The 21036-nt window shown below is 45.3% G+C and overlaps 1 protein-coding gene across 3 annotated transcripts in view; it reads left to right on the forward strand.

Moving 5' to 3' along the window:
* Nucleotides 1–822: 822 nt before the first annotated feature.
* Nucleotides 823–21036, forward strand: part of IMMP2L (inner mitochondrial membrane peptidase subunit 2) — a 251284-nt gene continuing 231070 nt past the window's right edge. The window contains exons 1-2 of one of the 3 annotated variants that reach the window (XM_061563041.1): nt 823–906; nt 12773–12928. In XM_061563041.1, the coding sequence (XP_061419025.1) occupies nt 12803–12928 (126 nt within the window). In that variant the 5' untranslated portion in view covers nt 823–906; nt 12773–12802. Of the gene's footprint in view, nt 952–1245; nt 1270–12772; nt 12929–21036 lie in introns of those variants that run through there. The other 2 variants (XM_061563040.1, XM_061563042.1) reach the window with 2 other exon arrangements.

Genomic DNA, 21036 nt, shown 5'->3' on the forward strand with positions numbered 1-21036 from the left:
AAATATAAATAAAATACAATATTTATTTATTTAATTGTATTTTTTTTCTTTTTTGAAAATTTCTTTACCTACGTGACTTTACCTAAATAACCAAGAGTACCTGGTATATATATATATATATTTTTTAAAAAGTGTTTAGTTTAGTCTTGTAAAAGCGATGGGCGTTACTGCCTACGTGATTGGACCTTTTTGCCAATATCAAAGTATGAAAAAGTAAGAAAAGGTTTTACCGTTTCTGGCAATAAAAAAAATCAATTTAAATAAGAATATGATTCACACTTTCTGCAAATAAAACCGGTAGTTGAGATGTTCAAACACCAGTTTTATTGCCAGAAAGGGTAAAACACATTCTTATTTTTCATACTTGATACTGGCAAGAGCTGAATGGCTCACAGGGCTATACCTAATAAATAAACTTGAACTTGAACTTGGCAAAAAGGTCGCATTGTATAGCTGCTCACCCGAGCTATAAATTCTCTAATATTGGCATTGTCTTTGTACTGCTCGTCTTTTGACGTTCTCTGGTCTGACACATGTGCTGAAACTGGGCCCTATCGATTTGGTGTCTGAAAATCTGAACACCTCCTGTTCAATTGCCAGGAAGGGAGTGTGTTAAAAACAAAAACACCCCTATGCAACATGGCGGTCAAGTCTATCGTCACCCTCGACGCCTCACCCCCCTCCCTTACAGACATGGCCGCAGCCTCTCACAAGCCACGTGCACTGACGTCACTCTACATTCCGTAGCTCGCATCGACATCGCCAGCAGAGACCCCCTCCCTCCCCCCAACACCCCCCCCACGCCCCGTATCGCCCTGATTGGTCGACGCGGCCGTTCCGTGAATGACCGTTGCCGATTCGTGGTGGGAAATCTGACGGGGGGCCTCGGAGGGGGTGGAGTCTGCGGTAAGAGCCCCCCCCCCCCCGACTCCCTGTTGGAGCACTTTGCGGGTGAGGTCAACGCGAACGAGTCTCGTGTCTCCTCTCTTTCATTGAATAAACTCGCCTCCCGCTGGTGAACGCGTCGTCCCCCCTCCTCCTCCGCCAGTCCCCCCGGGGTTGATTGCCCGATTGTGACAGTCGACCTCCCTCGCCTGCCCTGGCCCCCCACTGCCCCCCCTTGCCCCCCACTGCCTCCCCTTGCCCCCCACTGCCCCCCTTCGCTCGCTCAGCGGGCGCGGAACGAGCGGAGAGTTTTGCATTTTGCGCGGCGCGGGGTCCGGACACGGGAAGCCGACGGTGCGCGGGGAGACCCCAGCTCCCGTGGTGGTGAATGTCACCCAGCTCCCGTGGTGGTGAATGGCTCCCGTGGTGGTGAATGTCACCCAGCTCCCGTGGTGGTGAATGTCACCCAGCTCCCGTGGTGGTGAATGGCTCCCGTGGTGGTGAATGTCACCCAGCTCCCGTGGTGGTGAATGTCACCCAGCTCCCGTGGTGGTGAATGTCACCCAGCTCCCGTGGTGGTGAATGTCACCCAGCTCCCGTGGTGGTGAATGTCACCCAGCTCCCGTGGTGGTGAATGGCTCCCGTGGTGGTGAATGTCACCCAGCTCCCGTGGTGGTGAATGTCACCCAGCTCCCGTGGTGGTGAATGTCACCCAGCTCCCGTGGTGGTGAATGACTCCCGTGGTGGTGAATGTCACCCAGCTCCCGTGGTGGTGAATGTCACCCAGCTCCCGTGGTGGTGAATGGCTCCCGTGGTGGTGAATGTCACCCAGCTCCCGTGGTGGTGAATGTCACCCAGCTCCCGTGGTGGTGAATGTCACCCAGCTCCCGTGGTGGTGAATGTCACCCAGCTCCCGTGGTGGTGAATGTCACCCAGCTCCCGTGGTGGTGAATGGCTCCCGTGGTGGTGAATGTCACCCAGCTCCCGTGGTGGTGAATGTCACCCAGCTCCCGTGGTGGTGAATGTCACCCAGCTCCCGTGGTGGTGAATGTCACCCAGCTCCCGTGGTGGTGAATGGCTCCCGTGGTGGTGAAAGTGACCCGGCTGCCGTGGTGGTGAATGGCTCCCGTGGTGGTGAATGTGACCCGGCTCCCGTGGTGGTGAATGTCACCCAGCTCCCGTGGTGGAGAATGGCTCCCGTGGTAGTGAATGTCACCCAGCTCCCGTGGTGGTGAATGTCACCCAGCTCCCGTGGTGGTGAATGTCACCCAGCTCCCGTGGTGGTGAATGTCACCCAGCTCCCGTGGTGGTGAATGTCACCCAGCTCCCGTGGTGGTGAATGGCTCCCGTGGTGGTGAATGTCACCCAGCTCCCGTGGTGGTGAATGTCACCCAGCTCCCGTGGTGGTGAATGTCACCCAGCTCCCGTGGTGGTGAATGTCACCCAGCTCTCGTGGTGGTGAATGGCTCCCGTGGTGGTGAAAGTGACCCGGCTGCCGTGGTGGTGAATGGCTCCCGTGGTGGTGAATGTGACCCGGCTCCCGTGGTGGTGAATGTCACCCAGCTCCCGTGGTGGAGAATGGCTCCCGTGGTAGTGAATGTCACCCAGCCCCCGTGGTGGTGAATGTCACCCAGCTCCCGTGGTGGTGAATGTCACCCAGCTCCCGTGGTGGTGAATGTCACCCAGCTCCCGTGGTAGTGAATGTCACCCAGCTCCCGTGGTAGTGAATGTCACCCAGATCCCGTGGTGGTGAATGTGACCCAGCTCCCGTGGTGGTGAATGTCACCCAGATCCCGTGGTGGTGAATGTCACCCAGCTCCCGTGGTGGTGAATGTCACCCAGCTCCCGTGGTGGTGAATGTCACCCAGCTCCCGTGGTGGTGAATGTGACCCAGCTCCCGTGGTGGTGAATGTGACCCAGCTCCCGTGGTGGTGAATGTCACCCAGCTCCCGTGGTGGTGAATGTCACCTAGCTCCCGTGGTGGTGAATGTCACCCAGCTCCCGTGGTGGTGAATGTGACCCAGCTCTCGTGGTGGAGAATGTGACCCAGCTCCCGTGGTGGTGAATGTGACCCAGCTCCCGTGGTGGAGAATGTGACCCAGCTCCCGTGGTGGTGAATGTGACCCAGCTCCCGTGGTGGTGAATGTCACCCAGCTCCCGTGGTGGTGAATGTCACCCAGCTCCCGTGGTGGTGAATGTCACCTAGCTCCCGTGGTGGTGAATGTCACCCAGCTCCCGTGGTGGTGAATGTGACCCAGCTCCCGTGGTGGTGAATGTGACCCAGCTCCCGTGGTGGTGAATGTCACCCAGCTCCCGTGGTGGTGAATGTCACCCAGCTCCCGTGGTGGTGAATGTCACCCAGCTCCCGTGGTGGTGAATGTCACCCAGCTCCCGTGGTGGTGAATGTCACCTAGCTCCCGTGGTGGTGAATGTCACCCAGCTCCCGTGGTGGTGAATGTCACCCAGCCCCCGTGGTGGTGAATGTGACCCAGCTCCCGTGGTGGTGAATGTGACCCAGCTCCCGTGGTGGTGAATGTCACCCAGCTCCCGTGGTGGTGAATGTCACCCAGCTCCCGTGGTAGTGAATGTCACCCAGCTCCCGTGGTAGTGAATGTGACCCAGCTCCTGTGGTGGTGAATGTCACCCAGCTCCCGTGGTGGTGAATGTCACCCAGCCCCCGTGGTGGTGAATGTCACCCAGCTCCCGTGGTGGTGAATGTGACCCAGCTCCCGTGGTGGTGAATGTGACCCAGCTCCCGTGGTGGTGAATGTGACCCAGCTCCCGTGGTAGTGAATGTGACCCAGCTCCCGTGGTGGTGAATGTCACCCAGCTCCCGTGGTGGTGAATGTCACCCAGCTCCCATGGTGGTGAATGTCACCCAGCTCCCGTGGTGGTAAATGTCACCCAGCTCCCATGGTAGTGAATGGCTCTCGTGGTAGTGAATGGCTCCCGTGGTGGTGAATGTGACCCAGCTCCCATGGTAGTGAATGGCTCTCGTGGTAGTGAATGGCTCCCGTGGTGGTGAATGTCACCCAGCTCCCATGGTAGTGAATGGCTCTCGTGGTAGTGAATGGCTCCCGTGGTGGTGAATGTGACCCAGCTCCCATGGTAGTGAATGGCTCTCGTGGTAGTGAATGGCTCCCGTGGTGGTGAATGTCACCCAGCTCCCATGGTAGTGAATGGCTCCCGTGGTAGTGAATGGCTCCCGTGGTGGAGAATGGGACCCAGCTCCCGTGTTATAACGACTGACCCTTAACATTTTGAATTTACTTTCAAACCAATTTTAATCTCTCTTAGTGGACGATGAGAAACTCGCGTGATCTAAAAGAGTACAAGGCTGCAGAAACAACCACGGGAGATATTAATCGTGGTGATACATGTGCAAGGTGATTTGTAGAAGGCGGGAGGCGCGATCGTGTGACGTCAATGCACTCAGCCTTGTCTAAACCACCAACTATAGCAAAACGTGTGGCCATTTCATTTCAGCAGCATGAAGGCTGTTAGTATTTTAGGGAGTTTGCAAAAGATTTCGCCACCCAGCGACTGATACATCCTTGGATTATATTTTACTCTTGCATTTGGCAATATATTTAGAGTGGATATTTGAGTGGACATTTGCATTGATATCTGAAAAGGGAACACTGATTTACCCACAAATTAAGCGGTGTCCATTTCGCCGAGGTCAAGCTGTCAGGATTTTCCAAAATTCCGGTCCAGCTATCAGCTGCAATTCATAATGTGGGTTTTTCCTGTTCAGGGTTGTGAGAACTTTCTCTGGAACAGATTTACAACTCCACCGGAAGACAGTGAGCGGTGAAATAATTAAACTTAACCATGCCATATTCTTGGTTCTTTCGGTAAAGTCACGTCGAAGGGAAATAATAAAATAATAAAAAATATAAAACTAAAATTTTCACGACGTTTCGACTGCAACACAAGCAATCATCATCAGGTGTGACTGCAACACAAGCAATCATCATGAGATGATCATCATGAGATGATTGCTTGTCTTGCAGTATAAACGTCGTGATAATTTTTATTGTTTAATTTTATTATTATTTTATTATTTCCCTTCTACGTGACTTGACCGAAAGAACCAAGAATATGAATCCATGCAGTCACGAAAGCTTTAAATCTAAATTTAACCACGCCAGCATCGGCATCGGATGGATTTAGAACAAGATTGTACTGTAATCTCTTTCATACTGAAACAGAATTGCGTCTTATAGGTTGACCTCTGCCAATGGGCACTGCTTAACTCACAAGTAAAGCAATGTCTTTAAATGCTAGCGAGGAAGATCCACGGACGTTTTATTTGCTTTTGACAGTAATACAAATGAAAGAAATGTCAGCTAACCTGTGGACAATGGTTGCATTTTTTGCGCAACTCCACTTGTGAAACTCCCCCCCCCCCCCGGATAATTGGAATAAGGAAGCTGCACTGGGGCTGGAACATTCTGTAAGGGCGGTGATATGGCCACTTGTCTTCTGATGCTGCCACACTTTGTTCTACACAGGGTCGGCTGTCATCAGGAGCCCCCTAAATTTCGATTTAAAGCTTTCGTGACTGCAGGGATTCATATTCTTGGTTCTTTCGGTAAAGTAATTAGAAGGGAAATAAAAAAATAAGAATAAAAAAATAAAAAACCCGCCACGTAAAAATAAATGTTCTTGCCATGGTTTTCACACCTGATGATGATTGCTTGTGTTGCAATCGAAACGTCGTGAGAATTTTATTGTTTATTTTTATTATTTCCCTTCTACGTGACTTTACAGAAAGAACCAAGAATAGGAGCCCCCTAGTCTAAAACAAACTACAGCTGAGAATTGGAATGATTTAGATAAGATGTAAGGCACTTTGAAATGCTGGGGCATTGAAGCACAATATATATGTGGATCATAAGAATAGGGATTCGGGTGATGGTTTTTTTTGCCGGTCCCGTAGGTCACACGGATTATATGAGTCGTGGGTTGTAAGGTTGTGAGCGAAGAGGAGTTGGAGGGTAAATTACGCAAAGACCCAAAACCTTATCTGGAGTGTTGCCTGTACCAGAATGTTTTGACATAGGTCTTTGGTAAATATAGCAGCATGTGGTTAAAGTGGAATGTTACAAATAGACAGGCACATTCCAGTAAAAAAAACTGTTTCCTGTGAAATTCAATAAAGAACATAAAATGACTAGTATAAAAAATTGCTGGTAAAACAAACATTCAACTTGGATTGTACTGGGAATGGATGTATTTTTTTTACTCGCCCAGAGGTTGCAGATGATCGAAATTGCTCAAATTCCACATGGGCAACATACTTATTTTGCAGTCTCGTGTACCTCATATCCTGGTTGTTTGGAGCACTTAATGGTTTTATTCCTCAGTGCTCTACCAACCCTCATCTCCAGTTCAGTGGATTGCAGGCTTGTACAAGCATAACCATTTATGTAAACTTAATACTCCATGTTAAATTTTGGATAATTTGGTATGCAGTAGTCATATGATGTTGCATTGGTTTAATAAGTAGAATCAACTATTATGGTTATGCTACATGCATTTAATATTTGTTTATTTTAACAATATGCTATTATATGCATCGTCAATGCTAAAGTTACATTTAGGGCAATGGAGCAAAGGAGACTTCAAAGGAAAAGACAACTGAAAAAAATACATAGTTAAGCGAGACAAACTCATTCTTCCGTTTAATCACAGCCCTGAATTGTGCCTAGTATGCAGGTTCAATGTTAACACAACACCATGAGTGATTACCTGTGCTAAGTGCTCATGGTAATGTGAGGTGTGGTGCTGCAAGATCTGAGTCCCACTGATCAGAGAGAGGCCTACTGATTGGCACTCGGCCAATACCTGCAGGGATTATGTCTGCATTTCTGTGTTAACAGGTGAAGGTTTCGGATGCCAAATGGATAAATGGCCCATTGCTTAGTGCACGACACTTTGCACCCGGCGGCCTGATTCATGACCATGGCCAACATGGGGCAAGGTGGCTCGGCTGCAGAGCAAGCGGCTCGCAATGGGAAGCTTGCAAGTTCAAGTCGTGCTTGGTGGTTGAATCTGCCCATCATCCCTCTGGGGAATATATGCTAAAAATAAGTAACACTTTGTGGGGAAGTTGACATTGGTTAAAAAAAAGGTGTCAGTTTTGTTGCCAGATAAAAGGGTAAAAAACCAATTATCATATTTTGCTACTGGCAAATGAGGTTCCAATGGTTGACAGTTATTTGTTCTAAGGAGATATTTTTTGTTTGTCATTGAACTCTGGAATATCTACCATTGACTGCAAACAGGGCTAAAACAAGGAGGTGAACACCGCTTCAAACGCTCATTTGAGCAAAAATCAGTTAGACCTTTGTTTTTTTACACGGCTAACAATGTCGAGTGCTTTATGAGCTGACCCTGGACTCCCCACTTATTACCCCACACTGACCAGCGTGATGAAGTATGGTTAATTGACGCCCATGACTGACAGTTTGGGAAGGCCTTCATCTAGCAGTGGACTGATGAAATGGCTGAACAGTATTGTATTCGGTAATTTCGTTGCCCGTTTTAAATTTAGTATTATTGTTTGCCGGCCTCTAGATTATAGTTTATGCCACCCTGGGACTTAATGTTAGATAAATAATGGCCTCAGTATTCCAGCGTTTGAGTAATTTAGGCAAATTATAGCCTGATGAACAATGCATGATTTTCCCAGACACAAAATCAACCAGATTTTTTATTGCATTTATTTTTCAAGGCTTTGGGTGAATCATTAAATAAATGACAACTACTATAGCATGTAACAGTAATGGTTGTGGATTTTTATGCCCATGGCTCAGGCAATGTAGTGCATCTCCTTAATAGTCCATTTTTTAAGCCCCCACAGATGACTTTTGCCAATAAAATCTACACGGCTATTTGCAGCAATTATACTGTAGTTAAAAATATAAAGAATGTCTAGGCATTAATGAAGGCACTCTATTGTAAAAGTAATTGTCATTGTAATATGTTGCTGATTTATCATTGATTAGAAATCCGTTTTTTGTTATTTAATGACTCTTAACTGGTGCAGTGCTGTATTGGACCTCATGCATGTTCTTAATTCATATTGGCATTTGAGCCATAATTGTAAGATTAGCGGGGCATTATTTGAAAGCATGTGTAATAGACTATATCTCATGAAAATCAATGCTGAAAATAATTGTGGGTTAATGATCTCCAGTAGGTGATAACATTGTATTGTGTTTACTATGTGATATGTAGGTATGTACAGAACAATATACATCGATACAAGTTCTGGTTCGTGATTTAATTCAAGTATCTGTTATTTTTTTGTCTTGTTTGTACTTATTAATTTGTATTTTCTGCCTTCATTTCATTTGTCTCCTTCCATCTCATTCTGTCTCATTTGTTGCATTTGCTTGAGTGAAAAATGTTAATGTCATTTCATGAATATTTCATTTTCAATTTTACACGTATAATACAATGCATATATAATGAGTATCGGAATCCGTTATAATTGTTCATTAATTAATTGTTCCTTGTCTAGTGGATGCCAGTATTGTATATCAACATGTATACTGGATAACTTATATGGGGTAGTTGCATAGCCGAGTTGTTAAGTGTTCTTGCCACAGTTTTGTGTGTGAAGTTCATAGTCTCAATTCCCATAACAGCTCGCCTATGTTTTGATTTAAAGCTTTCGTGACTGCAGGGATTCATCTTCTTGGTTCTTTCGGTAAAGCAGCTGCTTGCGTTGTGGCTGAAACGGCGTGAAAATTATTTTATTATGTTTTATTTTTATTATTTTATTATTTCCCTTCTACGTGACTTTACCGAAAGAACCAAGAAGAAGCTCCCCTATACATTTCTACATGTTTCTGTAAATCTAGGATGTATGTTACGTAGACATGAACGATCCTGTGAAATAATTGATCGTGATCTATTGTAACCTGACAGTCAAACTCCCAAATAATTAATAATACAAAAAATGGTCCCTGCAAAACGACCACAACAACTTGCGTGTCCTGTGAAATACATTTTATAGAAATATTTATTCGTAAGAGGTTTTCACGACCAATACAATTTATAATTTTATTCGTGTTGGGTTAGATGCTAAGAGCTTGATTTGTTTGGCTGTTTTTGGGTGGCGGATGGTTATAGCTCCAATTAACATGCCTGCACGATCCGAGCCAAAATAAATCAATTATAAATTGGAGCGATATGAATGTATCGGTGCATTTGCTCCTTGGCGTAAAAAGGACCTCACGTGCTATAAAACACTGGCGCAACTGAAAAAAAAACCCCGACTGGAACACGCGTGGTGCAACTTCACCATGCTAGATAAGCAAATAAACCCGCAGCAATAAATGGTAATTAGACGGTGACATCATGGTCGTGCCTGATCCACGCTTCTGTTATTCGCGATACAATAGCCCCATCGCTAAAACTGTAATAAGAAAAAATAAAAACACATTCGCCTTCCAAAAGGAAAATTGGCATCGGTCTACAGCAGTTGATATCAAAGTTAGGTGGGTCTTTAACCTCTTCGTAGAGTAGACGATCATCTTAAGCCACCAGATGGACGGGCAAAGTAGTCGCAGCCAGTATTTTGTGTCCTCTTGCACTGGGCAGCAGCAGAATAACATTTAGCTGCACACATTTATCTTTACAGACAGTGCATGATAATGTGTGATAGTTATTGAAGCATAATAAAACATTTGAAATGTTACATTGCTTCATGTCTCATGGGCTGATAACGATAACAACACCCCACAATATATGATTGTAATAAAATAAGCATAAAGCATGCAATTTTAATCACAGTACAGACTCGCTAATGGGTATTGTTTTTGCCAACGCAAGCCTGCCAAGCCCGTTCTCACCTCCTAGAGGGGCACTTACAGCGTACATTACACATTACAGCCATTGGCACAATGTGTTATTACAATGACAGAGGCCTCCTAGCATTGCTTTGATTTGTCTATCTAATTAGCCAGCAACGTAATGTTTTTGTTTTTATAGAAGCCATTATGCAAGTAACTGGTGTATGCCTGAATGGCCGTGGTGCTGCAGTCGTGCGTAGGGCAGCTCAGATGACTCGTAAAGTGGAACGCGCTGCGTGCTATTCCCGCTTCGAGCTGTTGAACTTCAGGAAGATAAGTTCCTGCGCATGCATTGCCACTGGTCTTACGTGCACTTCGGCCGTCAAGTAGGCGCCGTTAATTCAAATAACTATTTGGGGAATAATGAGGACCGGTTAAAAAGAAAATACATTATGAGGACGGCTGCTTGCGTTGTGGCCGAAACGTGAGAATTTTATCTTATTATGTTTTATTTTTATTATTTTTATTATTTGCCTTCTACGTGACTTTACCGAAAGAACCAAGAAAATACATTACGTGTTCTTCCCAAAGCCTCATTCGCGAGCGGGATGTGAATGTATACGGCCCATTGTCAAAATGTCGTCATGGCCGAAAGCTGTTGATGCCACCATATTTCCGATGGATCCAGTCACTATTGTACGTTTAAAGTTGAAACAAGATGCGCGTGACCGATTATATTTTAACAAATACTGGCAATCGGTAGCCCACTCTGAAACCAGTGCATTAATAATAGTGTACCATGCTATTAGTGGCAGCTGATGGAACAGCTATTTTATGGTAAAGGACATTTTCTACTTATTCGACTGAAAATTAGGCAGTTTTTATTTGAATAAGCCGAGTTATATCTCCAACCCCTCAATGGAAACCTATTGATTTTTCCATCTATGGAGCAACAATAATTTGGTGTACGCGGTAGCAAGTTGAAGTTTATTTTGTTTAACCGGGTGAGAACTCAGGAGACCAGGACAACTTCATTTTCAAGAGTGATCTGCAGTAATGAGCGTACGCGAGTAATTTCAATTGACACTACACATGTTGGCAAAAATATATGGGCATTTATCACAGTACACCATGCCAGCATTACAAATTCTAGCCCTCCGGATGAGTGAAAAAAAGTCATAGTGGGACATGTCAATAATTAGAGAAACTTTGAGGTGAGGTTGGTAGATTGTGTTGAGATCATGTAGACAGGACACTCTCTTGCATGGGCAGTGAGATGCCTGTGCAGGCACTGCACGTAGGTCGATGGCTTATTTGTGTGGCAGTTAACCCTTTCCCACTCCGATGATGGAAGTATACATCAGGTATACATCATCGGAACGGAATCGGAAAGAAAAAGTAAAATAAGTATATCAGTACCGAGGCTCCCACAAGGCCATGTGGGAGGGCGTGTGGCACAGTTTGGCGCCAGCTATGAAAGTGTGGTCTTGTCGCTATAGTTCTCTGCGGTGAGTACAATATTAAAAACAATGGCGCTATGACTCTCTAAATAAAAGTATCGCTGAACCGCTTACACGTTCCAACATTCAGCGGTGGATGGGTCCCACCCTGCAACTTTGCAGTCGTTTTGGAATGGGAAAGGGTTAAAGGGAATTTGCAATATATTGTGGCTTTTCAACTGCCATTGTTGTTTATTTCCAAAACCAAACAAATGTATGGGGATCAAAAAATTAGTGGCCAAACATCCCAAGCAAGACTTTACTGAAATGGTATTGAGATTGAATGAGATTTTCCTGTCTAATTTTTTTTAATTGATAAACTAAATGCCCTTAAAGAGAGAAACCCTGCAGACTCAGTATTTCATTATATCTTTTAATACAATTTCACAAACACATTTAATAAGGTGCTGCATCCAAGTGGGATGAGTGTCCAGGAATAGCATTTGGTAGTAGCATCACACACTCCAGTGGACCAGTAATTACCAGTGTATTTTAAGATGTGCTGATAGCAGGTTTGGAACTGTGCCCATGATACAGGCACACTGTGACCTGTTCCTGCCAATAACGTCGCACAGTATCTAACTTTCACTTAAACACGTATTATTTAATGACAGTACAGACTGATTTATGCCTGCTATAAAACACACACTATGAATAGATATGACATCACTTGTTAATCACGTAACATACAATTTTGATTTATTTGCCTTTTTGCCAGTCAGCAATGGGAGACCCATTTTATAAAATGACACATTCCAGTAATTATTTTTGTCACCTGCATTTCATTGTGAACATTGAATTGGAGCACTACATCAGGATGCCGTGGCCTTCTGTCAGCAGTGATGGCACAGGTCTTTTAATGTCCACTCTGTAGAAGAGAACGTGATTTTAGTATTTCCCTACAAATACTTGCGTACATTGCGTCGTCAACTTGGTGAAGACTGGCTTTTTGTTGCATGAACTCTAACCTCTGGGCGTTGTCATCCCATGCTCCATTTACGGGCACCTCTGCTTTCTAGGGGCACCTCTGTGGCGAGATGTTACCGACATTTCCTGGTATACAGCAGGTCGTTGGGTTTGAATCCGAACCTGACACTTGCTATATATTTAGAGTTCACATATCTATCTCCCCGTGTTCATGTGGATTTTTCTCCGGGTCCTCTGGTTTCCCCCTCCACATTAAATAACATGTGTTTAGAGTATTTGGCTACTATAAATTTAGACATAAGCCACTTTGTTCAGTTACAATTTGTAGCCAGGTCTCTTCTGAAAGAGAGCTCGATACCTGAGTGGGCCTTACCTGGTAAAAATATTCCCTGCTAAGAATGTCACATGTGCATGAAACCAACGTTTTTACTTTTCAGGGCTGAAACATGCCAAATTAATGAACTGCGTCATATATTCCTCAAGCACTTAAGTTCCAAAACTCTGATCTTTTTCATTTCTGCTTTGATTGTCCATTACTCAAAGCAATAATGTAGCCTAATGTTTATGCTGAGTCGGGCTCTGATTCAACGTTTTGCTCCACTAATCCCACCACTCAATCTTTTTGCCGTTTCCCCCCCCCCCTCATCAAAGCCCGGCACTGTGTTCGACTGCCACCACGCCATGGCGAACATGGGCAGGCGCTACCTGCGTGCCTTCGTGAGCGGCTTCTTTGTGTCCGTGCCCGTCACCGTGACACTGATGGACCGCGTTGCGTACGTGGCGCGCGTCGAGGGCGCCTCCATGCAGGTGAGCGTGAGCACGCGCGTCGCGGTGGCCTGAATACCTCCATCAGCCCAGTGTCTCTGGGCAGGTCTGGACCACCTACCAAATGCATTCATTGCAGCCGCACGAGCCACAGTCCTGAACCTCGCCAATTTCCCCACAGCATGAGGAAGGATGATGGCGGGGGGGGGATGATGTCAACCCCAACTGCAAGCGATGATGACATTTTCCCTTGCAGCCTCCATCACCGAGCAGAGACCAGGCTCTTGGGGGTTTGAATGGGGCCTCGGCGGGCACCCATCATCGCAGTGGAAGAATGGCAGGGACATCTTATAAATGACAATTCGTTCTTGGGTGGGCAGATGAGCTCCACGGTCGGTCGTCGTGTCAAGGACATGGGCCCTCGTTCACTTTTGCAGGCATCAGACCAGGTGCCTGCATCATGACCCACTCGGGCATTAAAGTAACCAAACAAGATGACTCTCTATCCCGAGGGGTGACTTTAGCCAGCACCTGGAACCAGAAGTCATAGGAGGCATCTGACTCATCAACTTTACCTGCATCCCCCCACTAAAATTCAAAAGCCCCCACCACCACCACCATTCCTTGCCTCCCATTGATGGGGAGGTGAGTCCACAACACTCTGTGTCTCGCAGTTTCCCACAATGCACCCGGGCACACACACATTCCTGCGCACAAACATTCACTCATTCGTCCACACAAGTGTGCACCACCATGCTCATTGGGGTAACAGGTTGGTGTGCTCTCATATACCCGGGGAAAAGTGCACAAATGTATTGTAGAACTGCACACAATAGGAAGTGACTACAAACTAGTGCACCGTGTGTATCCATGACCTTTGCGAAAGCCGTGGTGGCTCGTTTTATTATTATTATTAAAAGTTCGCTCTCAGGAGGAAACACTATTTAAATTAGTCTCTTTATGAAATGGCCCTTTTCAGGGCAGTCGGAAAGACAGCGTCTGACGCTGTCTTTCCGACAGTCCTGTTCTTCAGCGTCTGACGCAAGCAGCTGTCCTCAGGTGAAGAACAGGGCTGTCGCGTTGTGGCCGAAACGTCGTGAGAATTGTATTTTATTATGTTTTATTTTTATTATTTTATTATTTCCCTTCTACGTGACTTTACCGAAAGAACCAAGAAGATGAATCCCTGCAGTCACGAAAAGCTTTAAATCGAAACACGGTGGATGTTTACTTGTGCAGCTCACTTTCCAACCCGATCCAAGGATCAGCACATTCTCTGTATGTACGTCTGCTGAACTTCCTTTGCACCGTACATAGCCAACCATGCTCATCGGAGGTACACATGTGGATGAGCATTTACAGCGTTATATTTGTATAATCTGAACACAAAAATATAATGATTAATTCCATCTCGCGTCTTTCATGCAAATCGCATCTCACACTCGCCGAGGAACCACAGGCAACCTGGAAGGCTACGTAGCGTTGAGCCAACAATTGCCGCTGCAGTTCTCTCCATGCGAAGATGTTTTCAGCATATTAGTAAGCGTCCATTATACATGTGGCAGGAACCTGGAGCGCCCGGAAAAAGCCTACGCATGCGAGGGGGGCGAGACAACACTCTTATCCCATGCAGAAGAGACGGATGATATCAGTCCACACTTTGCTGCTTCTGCATTCTGCTGGCGAGCAAGTGGCCATGGGAAGGGGGCCCCGCAACATTTGTGTAGTTTCTTTCGGTGGTGATCCACCAAAACCCTCGGCCCTCTCCACAGTGCTGGATTACAGGCCATGCGCATAGCCGCCACATCGTTGTCAATATTCGTTTTGTTTTTCCGTGCCGAGACGAATGAAAGCAGTGGTGTGGTCCCATGTGCAACAAGCCGCACGCTTTTATTGGGTTGTTAATCGATTCATTGTGAAGGACGTGGAATGAAATTGACATTTCGGCGTTGGTGAGAGCTGCATACTTTTGTTTTCAGTTTAACACACAGGCTTTCGCGACCAATATTATTGGGTTAGATCACGTACACATAAATGTGTCGTTAAACACGTTAATTCGTCTTTTGTACAGACGACACAATTTGTGATTTTTAACTATTTTAAAGTAGAATAAAATGTTGGTGGACACGTGTTGCTCGAAAGCATACATGAATGCGGCACATTTTCCCAGAAGGGGCATAGGACCACCGTGCCGATGTACTTGTAGGTTCGCTCAAATGAGCAGCCCAGCACAGAGAAACAAACAACAATTGAAGGAAACAACGACACCACGATGTCATGTGTGAGTTGGCCATTTAGTATATTTGGTTTTCCATGCTGCTGCATCTGCTTCTAGTGCATGGGGAGAGTTGGTTGGCTTTGTTCATCTTGTGTGCCCGAAGAAAGATCTCTACTTCTGCCTGATTCTTTTTTAAATCCTTTATATTACGTTCACTTGCTTGCTTGCTTGCGCGCTTACGACCGTGCAAATCTTTCGGTCGTTTTTTAACCCACTTCCCGTGATCCAATCGAGCTGACATTTTGCACACAGACTCGTTGTGCGTGACAATTTATTTTCGTGAAAATTATTTTCCAAAATTTTCCACTTTTTAGCAAAAGAAAAATTATATTTAACTACCAATTGCTTAATGGTGGCAGGCAATCATCTGACCCATAGGTGGCAGCCATCTCAAGCCAGAGGACGAGAGGACTCTAGCCGCCACGCATATAAAGGATTTATAGTGAAAAACGTAGTTTTTACGGGGTAATTATTTATTTATTATCAAACATTTTACGAAGGTGAGACGTGGCCTCCAGAATTATGATGTGAATGTGTCACTATCAGTTGAGTTGTCTCTGTAGCACCTCGATTGTCGAGCAAGCCTCCTATGTCCCCGCCCCCCCCCCCCCCGCCGCGAGGCTTTGCAATACATCCATTTAAAAAATACCCGTGTTGCATTTGAGCGTGCCCTCAGGTGTATCTTGGCTCTTATAATATGCAGCAGAGAATGTGAGAATACCAACTCAAAGAAATTGAAGAAACATCTTTTGAGACCCAGTAAGGCTTCGTGAACAAATGAGCACCAGCGATGAATTTCATCCAAACATGGCTCAATGGTGTCAAGGGTCGTCAGTATGATTTCCCTCCATGAACCACTCTGCGTTGACTTAACAGCTCCATTTCCACCACCGCGTTATCTGCTCGAATTACCCAATTGTGCTGCCTGCTCTGAAGTAGGCATTCGAGACTCCGTGGCATCATTTATGATTATTGTGTGCTGGTGTTATTTGCCAAATGCCAGTCATGGATATTACCCTTTGGTTCTTTCGGTAAAGTCACGTATAAAGATAAAATAATAAATTAAATACTAGCATACGACGTTTCGATTGCAACACAAGCAATCATCATCAGGTATACAAGAAATAGAAACACAAATCTAGTATACTTAGAAATGTAATGTAATACAACAGAGAGTCGGATAACATAACAGTCAACACCCTACCTGGTTGATTACGTTCTTCCTGAGAATGCTAAATTTGAGAGAGAGATAAAACACAGAGCCAGAGACATATAGACAGACATATAAGCAGAAAGATATCACAGAGATACTCAGACAGACATATAAGCAGACAGATATCACAGAGATGCTCTGTGATATCTGTTTGCTTATATGTCTGTCTATATGTCTCTGGTTCTGTGTTTACTCTTTCTCAAATTTATCATTCTCAGGAAGAACGTAATCAACCAGATAGGGTGTTGACTGTTATGTTATCCGACTCTCTGTTGTATTACATTACATTTCTAAGTATACTAGATTTGTGTTCCTATTTAATTAATACCTGATGATGATTGCTTGTGTTGCAATCTAAACGTCGTATGCTAGTATTTAATTTATTATTTTATCTTTATACGTGACTTTACCGAAAGAACCAAAGAGTAATTCCTGCAGTCACGAAAGCTCCAAATTAAGTATGGATATTACCCACAATTGTGGCACGTCGCTAAAAGAGGGGATGGCCGGTGATTGAGAATAACGAGGGAGCGCATTCCCAGGGAGGGAGCTTGCCTGATGCTACATCCACGTGGACCAGCGAACTAATTTGGGGGCACGCTGGGTGAATTATTTCGTCACGTGGGGCCGTGAGAGATGGCTACGGCTTGGGTAGGCCTTCATATAACAGTGTGCTGATCAATAACGATGATGATGATGAACTTGAAAAATATGTATGTATACCTATTATCCTCTATGAATTAGAAAGGCACGTGTTATCCGTGATGGATATCAATGGGTTTAGTTAGTAAACTACAGTCATTAAAATTGGAGAGTGAAAGACAATATTGGACTGTCAAGTAGCTTTTTTCGATTTAAAGCTTTCGTGACTGCAGGGATTCATCTTCTTGGTTCTTTCGGTAAAGTCACGTAGAAGGGAAATAATAAAATATAAAAATAAAACATAATAAATAATTCTCACGACGTTTCGGCCACAACACAAGCAGCCGTCCTCAGGTGAAGACCAGGTTTCCCCGACAGACCAGGTCTCCCCCTGAGGACGGCTACTTGCGTTGTGGCCGAAACGTCGTGAGAATTATTTTATTATGTTTTATTTTTATGATTTTATTATTTCCCTTCTACGTGACTTTACCGAAAGAACCAAGAAGATGTCAAGTAGCTTTAAATGTATTCTCAAGATTGAGTATGCCGCAGCGCTGCATGAGCATGTGAAGCCGGCTCGAGTGAGGTGCTCGTGTTATTGTGAGCACTGGGGCAATAGGGCATCTTCCCCATCCTCTGCTGCCCCTATTGAAAGTTGTCGGTGCGGTGTTCAACGTTGCAGTGAGAGAAGTTGCGTCCCGCACCATGCCGACTCGAAGTGTCTTGGAGTGAACGGGCCATCGACGTCATTGATGTGGCCAAAGTTATCTCACATTTTCTGCTCATGAAAGAACTACAGTGCTCATGAAATGGCAGTCACGTGTGAAATGTCTCTTCACTACTCAGTGGAATGAAATCGACGCGTGAAAGAACAAGTAGCTCATACCTGATACGTTCCATTCCATTGGCTACCACATTCTGATAAGCTCCCCCCCCCCCCCTTCTTCTCCCCCTTAACTTGTATTTAAGAACTTGCATCTTGGAATCCCTGCCTCACTTGATACAGCAAATCTGGCTGTGACAGTCCCACCTGATGACGGAGACTTGTGTTGCCTCCGAAACGTCGTGATTTATTATTATTTTATTTTTATGAATTTTAATTTCAATTTTTTACCTACGTGACTTACCGAAAAAACTAAGAGTATGAATCCTTGCAGTCACGAAAGCTTCAAATCTAGAATAACCTCATACAGCATTCTCGTTTAGTTATTCTCATTGACCATCAGCCATGGTCTATCCACTGCTGGAATGAAGGCCTCTCCAAGCGTGATGGTCTCGCATTGTAAAAATCCATCTCGTTCATCCATGCAAGCCGAGCTCATCTCTGCATTCTCGTGGTGAATTTCCTCTCGGTCATGTTTCCTTTTTTGGCTGCCACTTGTCATTTTTTTTCTCTGCCACCATCTCTTATCTCTTTTAATGACTTGTGTTTGTTCTCTGATCCATGGATGTCTCTTCCTGCATTTTAAGTGTTTATTTAAAGCATGCACTTATCCACTTTCTTTGTGAATTTGTCGACCTTTGTTCAGTTTACTTCCGATCAATATGTCATAGCAGGGGATTATATACTCAGGGATAACTAGAGGGCGTCTGACAAAGTGATGGTTGGATAACATAAACATTTTAACTAAACTCTTTGGTAGCATCTAAATGCTATTGACTACTATAATGAGCCAAGACTGTCTTGTGTGTCCCGCACGTGACGTCACTCCATGTCGACCAGCCCCCCTCATTAATAATCATGAACAGGTTACGTCGTCCAAATGGTCACCCCCCCTCCATTAATAATAATTAGCGGGTGACGTCACTCTACATGGGGGGGGGGGGGGCGAGGCGCCTCCTCCCCCCTCCTCAGCGTCAACTTACAACCCTCACTACAAAGGCACAACCCTCACGTCACGTGATCTGCATCACCCGATTGAGACATCAAAGTGAAAAGGACGTCATGATGAACAAGGGATTATAACCTTTAAATGAAATAGGTCTGTGTCACCGCGCCCTTACAAACTGCACACGCACTGATGCAATGATTATCACGTCGCGGTCTGCCTTTCGCTTGCCAGTGTCAGATTTACTGCTATACACCCGTCCTTGGAGGGACAAAAGGCTCGTGTAAAATAAGATTCTAACTGGGTATCAGACTCCCATGAAGCGGGAGAGGCTATAAGCCGGAGGCGGGCACGGTTGGAAGTCGGCCACGAGTGGGGCTGCCAACGCGCGACGAACCTGTCGGTGTCGCGGAGTCATTAAGTGAAGGAAATTAAATTACACCTGCCGACAAAGTGTTGAATAGCCGTGCAATTAATTCCAGTTTCCAATTGTCTCGCTAATCGTGGGCTTTTGTTGTGTTTTTGAGAAGGAGCCGAGCGTTTTGATAAGCCTTGTCGTCGGGCACAGTGCTCCGTTTCTGCGGTGCATTTTCTGCATCGTTCCCATAGGTCACCGTAATAGCTGTCTCGTTTAGCACGAGGCAGCAATCGAGATAGGGTTGCACTTTGCATTGAGATTTAATCGTGCGTTTGATGGCAAATTAGGGATGCGTATGGCGGGACCGGTGACCTGTGATTAAGTGTAGCCCATGCTGAGCGAAGAGGTCAGAAGGGTCAGCAGTTACACCGCACTTATTTTCAGAACCTGGCATGAGCGCCCACACACTGGGTCGCATTTGCACATTGATACGTCTCGTATCCTCCAATTTTCAAGGAAAACTTCGCCAATTTCTCCATGAAGAACCGTACACGATGGGGCAAATGGCCCGTCCAGGCGATGTGTGGTCGGCTGTTTTTGTCAAGATGTGAATCTGACCCATTATCTATTCTAATGGGTTTAACCCTCTCCCCTCGCATTTGAAGTCATGTAAAAACGGTATTTTAAAAATCTAAAGTATAGTTATATTGAAATAAATATAAGAGAACTGCAATAATTATATTGCTCGTTGAGCTCCTCTGCACAAATTGCGGTTTGATTCGTTGTCGAGTGTCGTGTAAGTTATTGATTTTATTAGATCTTTGTGGAATTTGTATGTTTATCCAGAAATAAAATGTTGGGCAGATTATTACGTACTCTTTATTTGTTAACCAGGCCGCACCCACGTTTCTGTCTGCCGAGTGTCTCATTCGTCTTTTCTTCTTTAGTGGCGTTTGAAAAAAAAAGCAACATCAGACGACAATTGTACGTTTAATATAGTGAGTCATCCCATGGCATCCAAGGTGGGAGCTGAGTGGATTCTTCTTATTCCACAAGTGGAGCGAATCCGGCGACCCGAGCTCGACTCCCGCTCCTCACGGCCAAGACCAGTGACGATTATCTGAACTGTACCCTAGGTAGACTCGGCCTCAAATAAATACCTAGTGCGATGCACAAAGATTTCCACGAGTGAGACAAAGGGGGCCGGGCGTGGTTCTTGCCACCCGCCCTGTCGTGTCCCGTTCCAGCCTTCATAGGTGCACACCAACAGCACTTGCCCTAGCAACATGTTAAGGCTATATGGGTTATTTTTGTCCGTGTTTCTTGTTGGTATGCTTGATGCTTTGGTGAGTACTCGATCCTCCATTTATGGAGGATATATCCACATCTTCTTCCTTGTGCTGGTTTTGGACAGAGTTGAGAGCGGTTCGCAGAGAAACCAGTGCTGTTCTTTTGTCGGGTGTTCCATAAGTGTCTCATTATTCGCTGAAAGGGTGAAAATTTGCTTTACTTAGAACAGTATGTATGCTGCTCTGGGGGAGGAGGGATTGAAAGTGCTTTGTGTCCTGGTGGTGGAGTTGGGATCGGTGTGTGAAACGTGGTTATGGTGCGGGTGGTGTAAAGGTGATTGAGGGAGGACATCCTTTTTTGCAGGAAAGTCCATAAGTATGGCAGTGACAGACCAGTACGAGTAAATGTAATGAATAGATTATAGATATTACAGGTGATATAAATATACCTTGGCATACTGTCGACAGTGCTTTAATTTCAAAAATTCAATGTGGTAAACCCTTAACGCCGGCGTAAACCAAAACGTAATAACACGTGAAA

Source organism: Lethenteron reissneri, chromosome 30 (genome assembly GCF_015708825.2).
Source record: "Lethenteron reissneri isolate LAM-NWPU_2019-01 chromosome 30, ASM1570882v1, whole genome shotgun sequence".
In the NCBI taxonomy this organism is placed as follows: Eukaryota; Metazoa; Chordata; class Hyperoartia; order Petromyzontiformes; family Petromyzontidae; genus Lethenteron; species Lethenteron reissneri.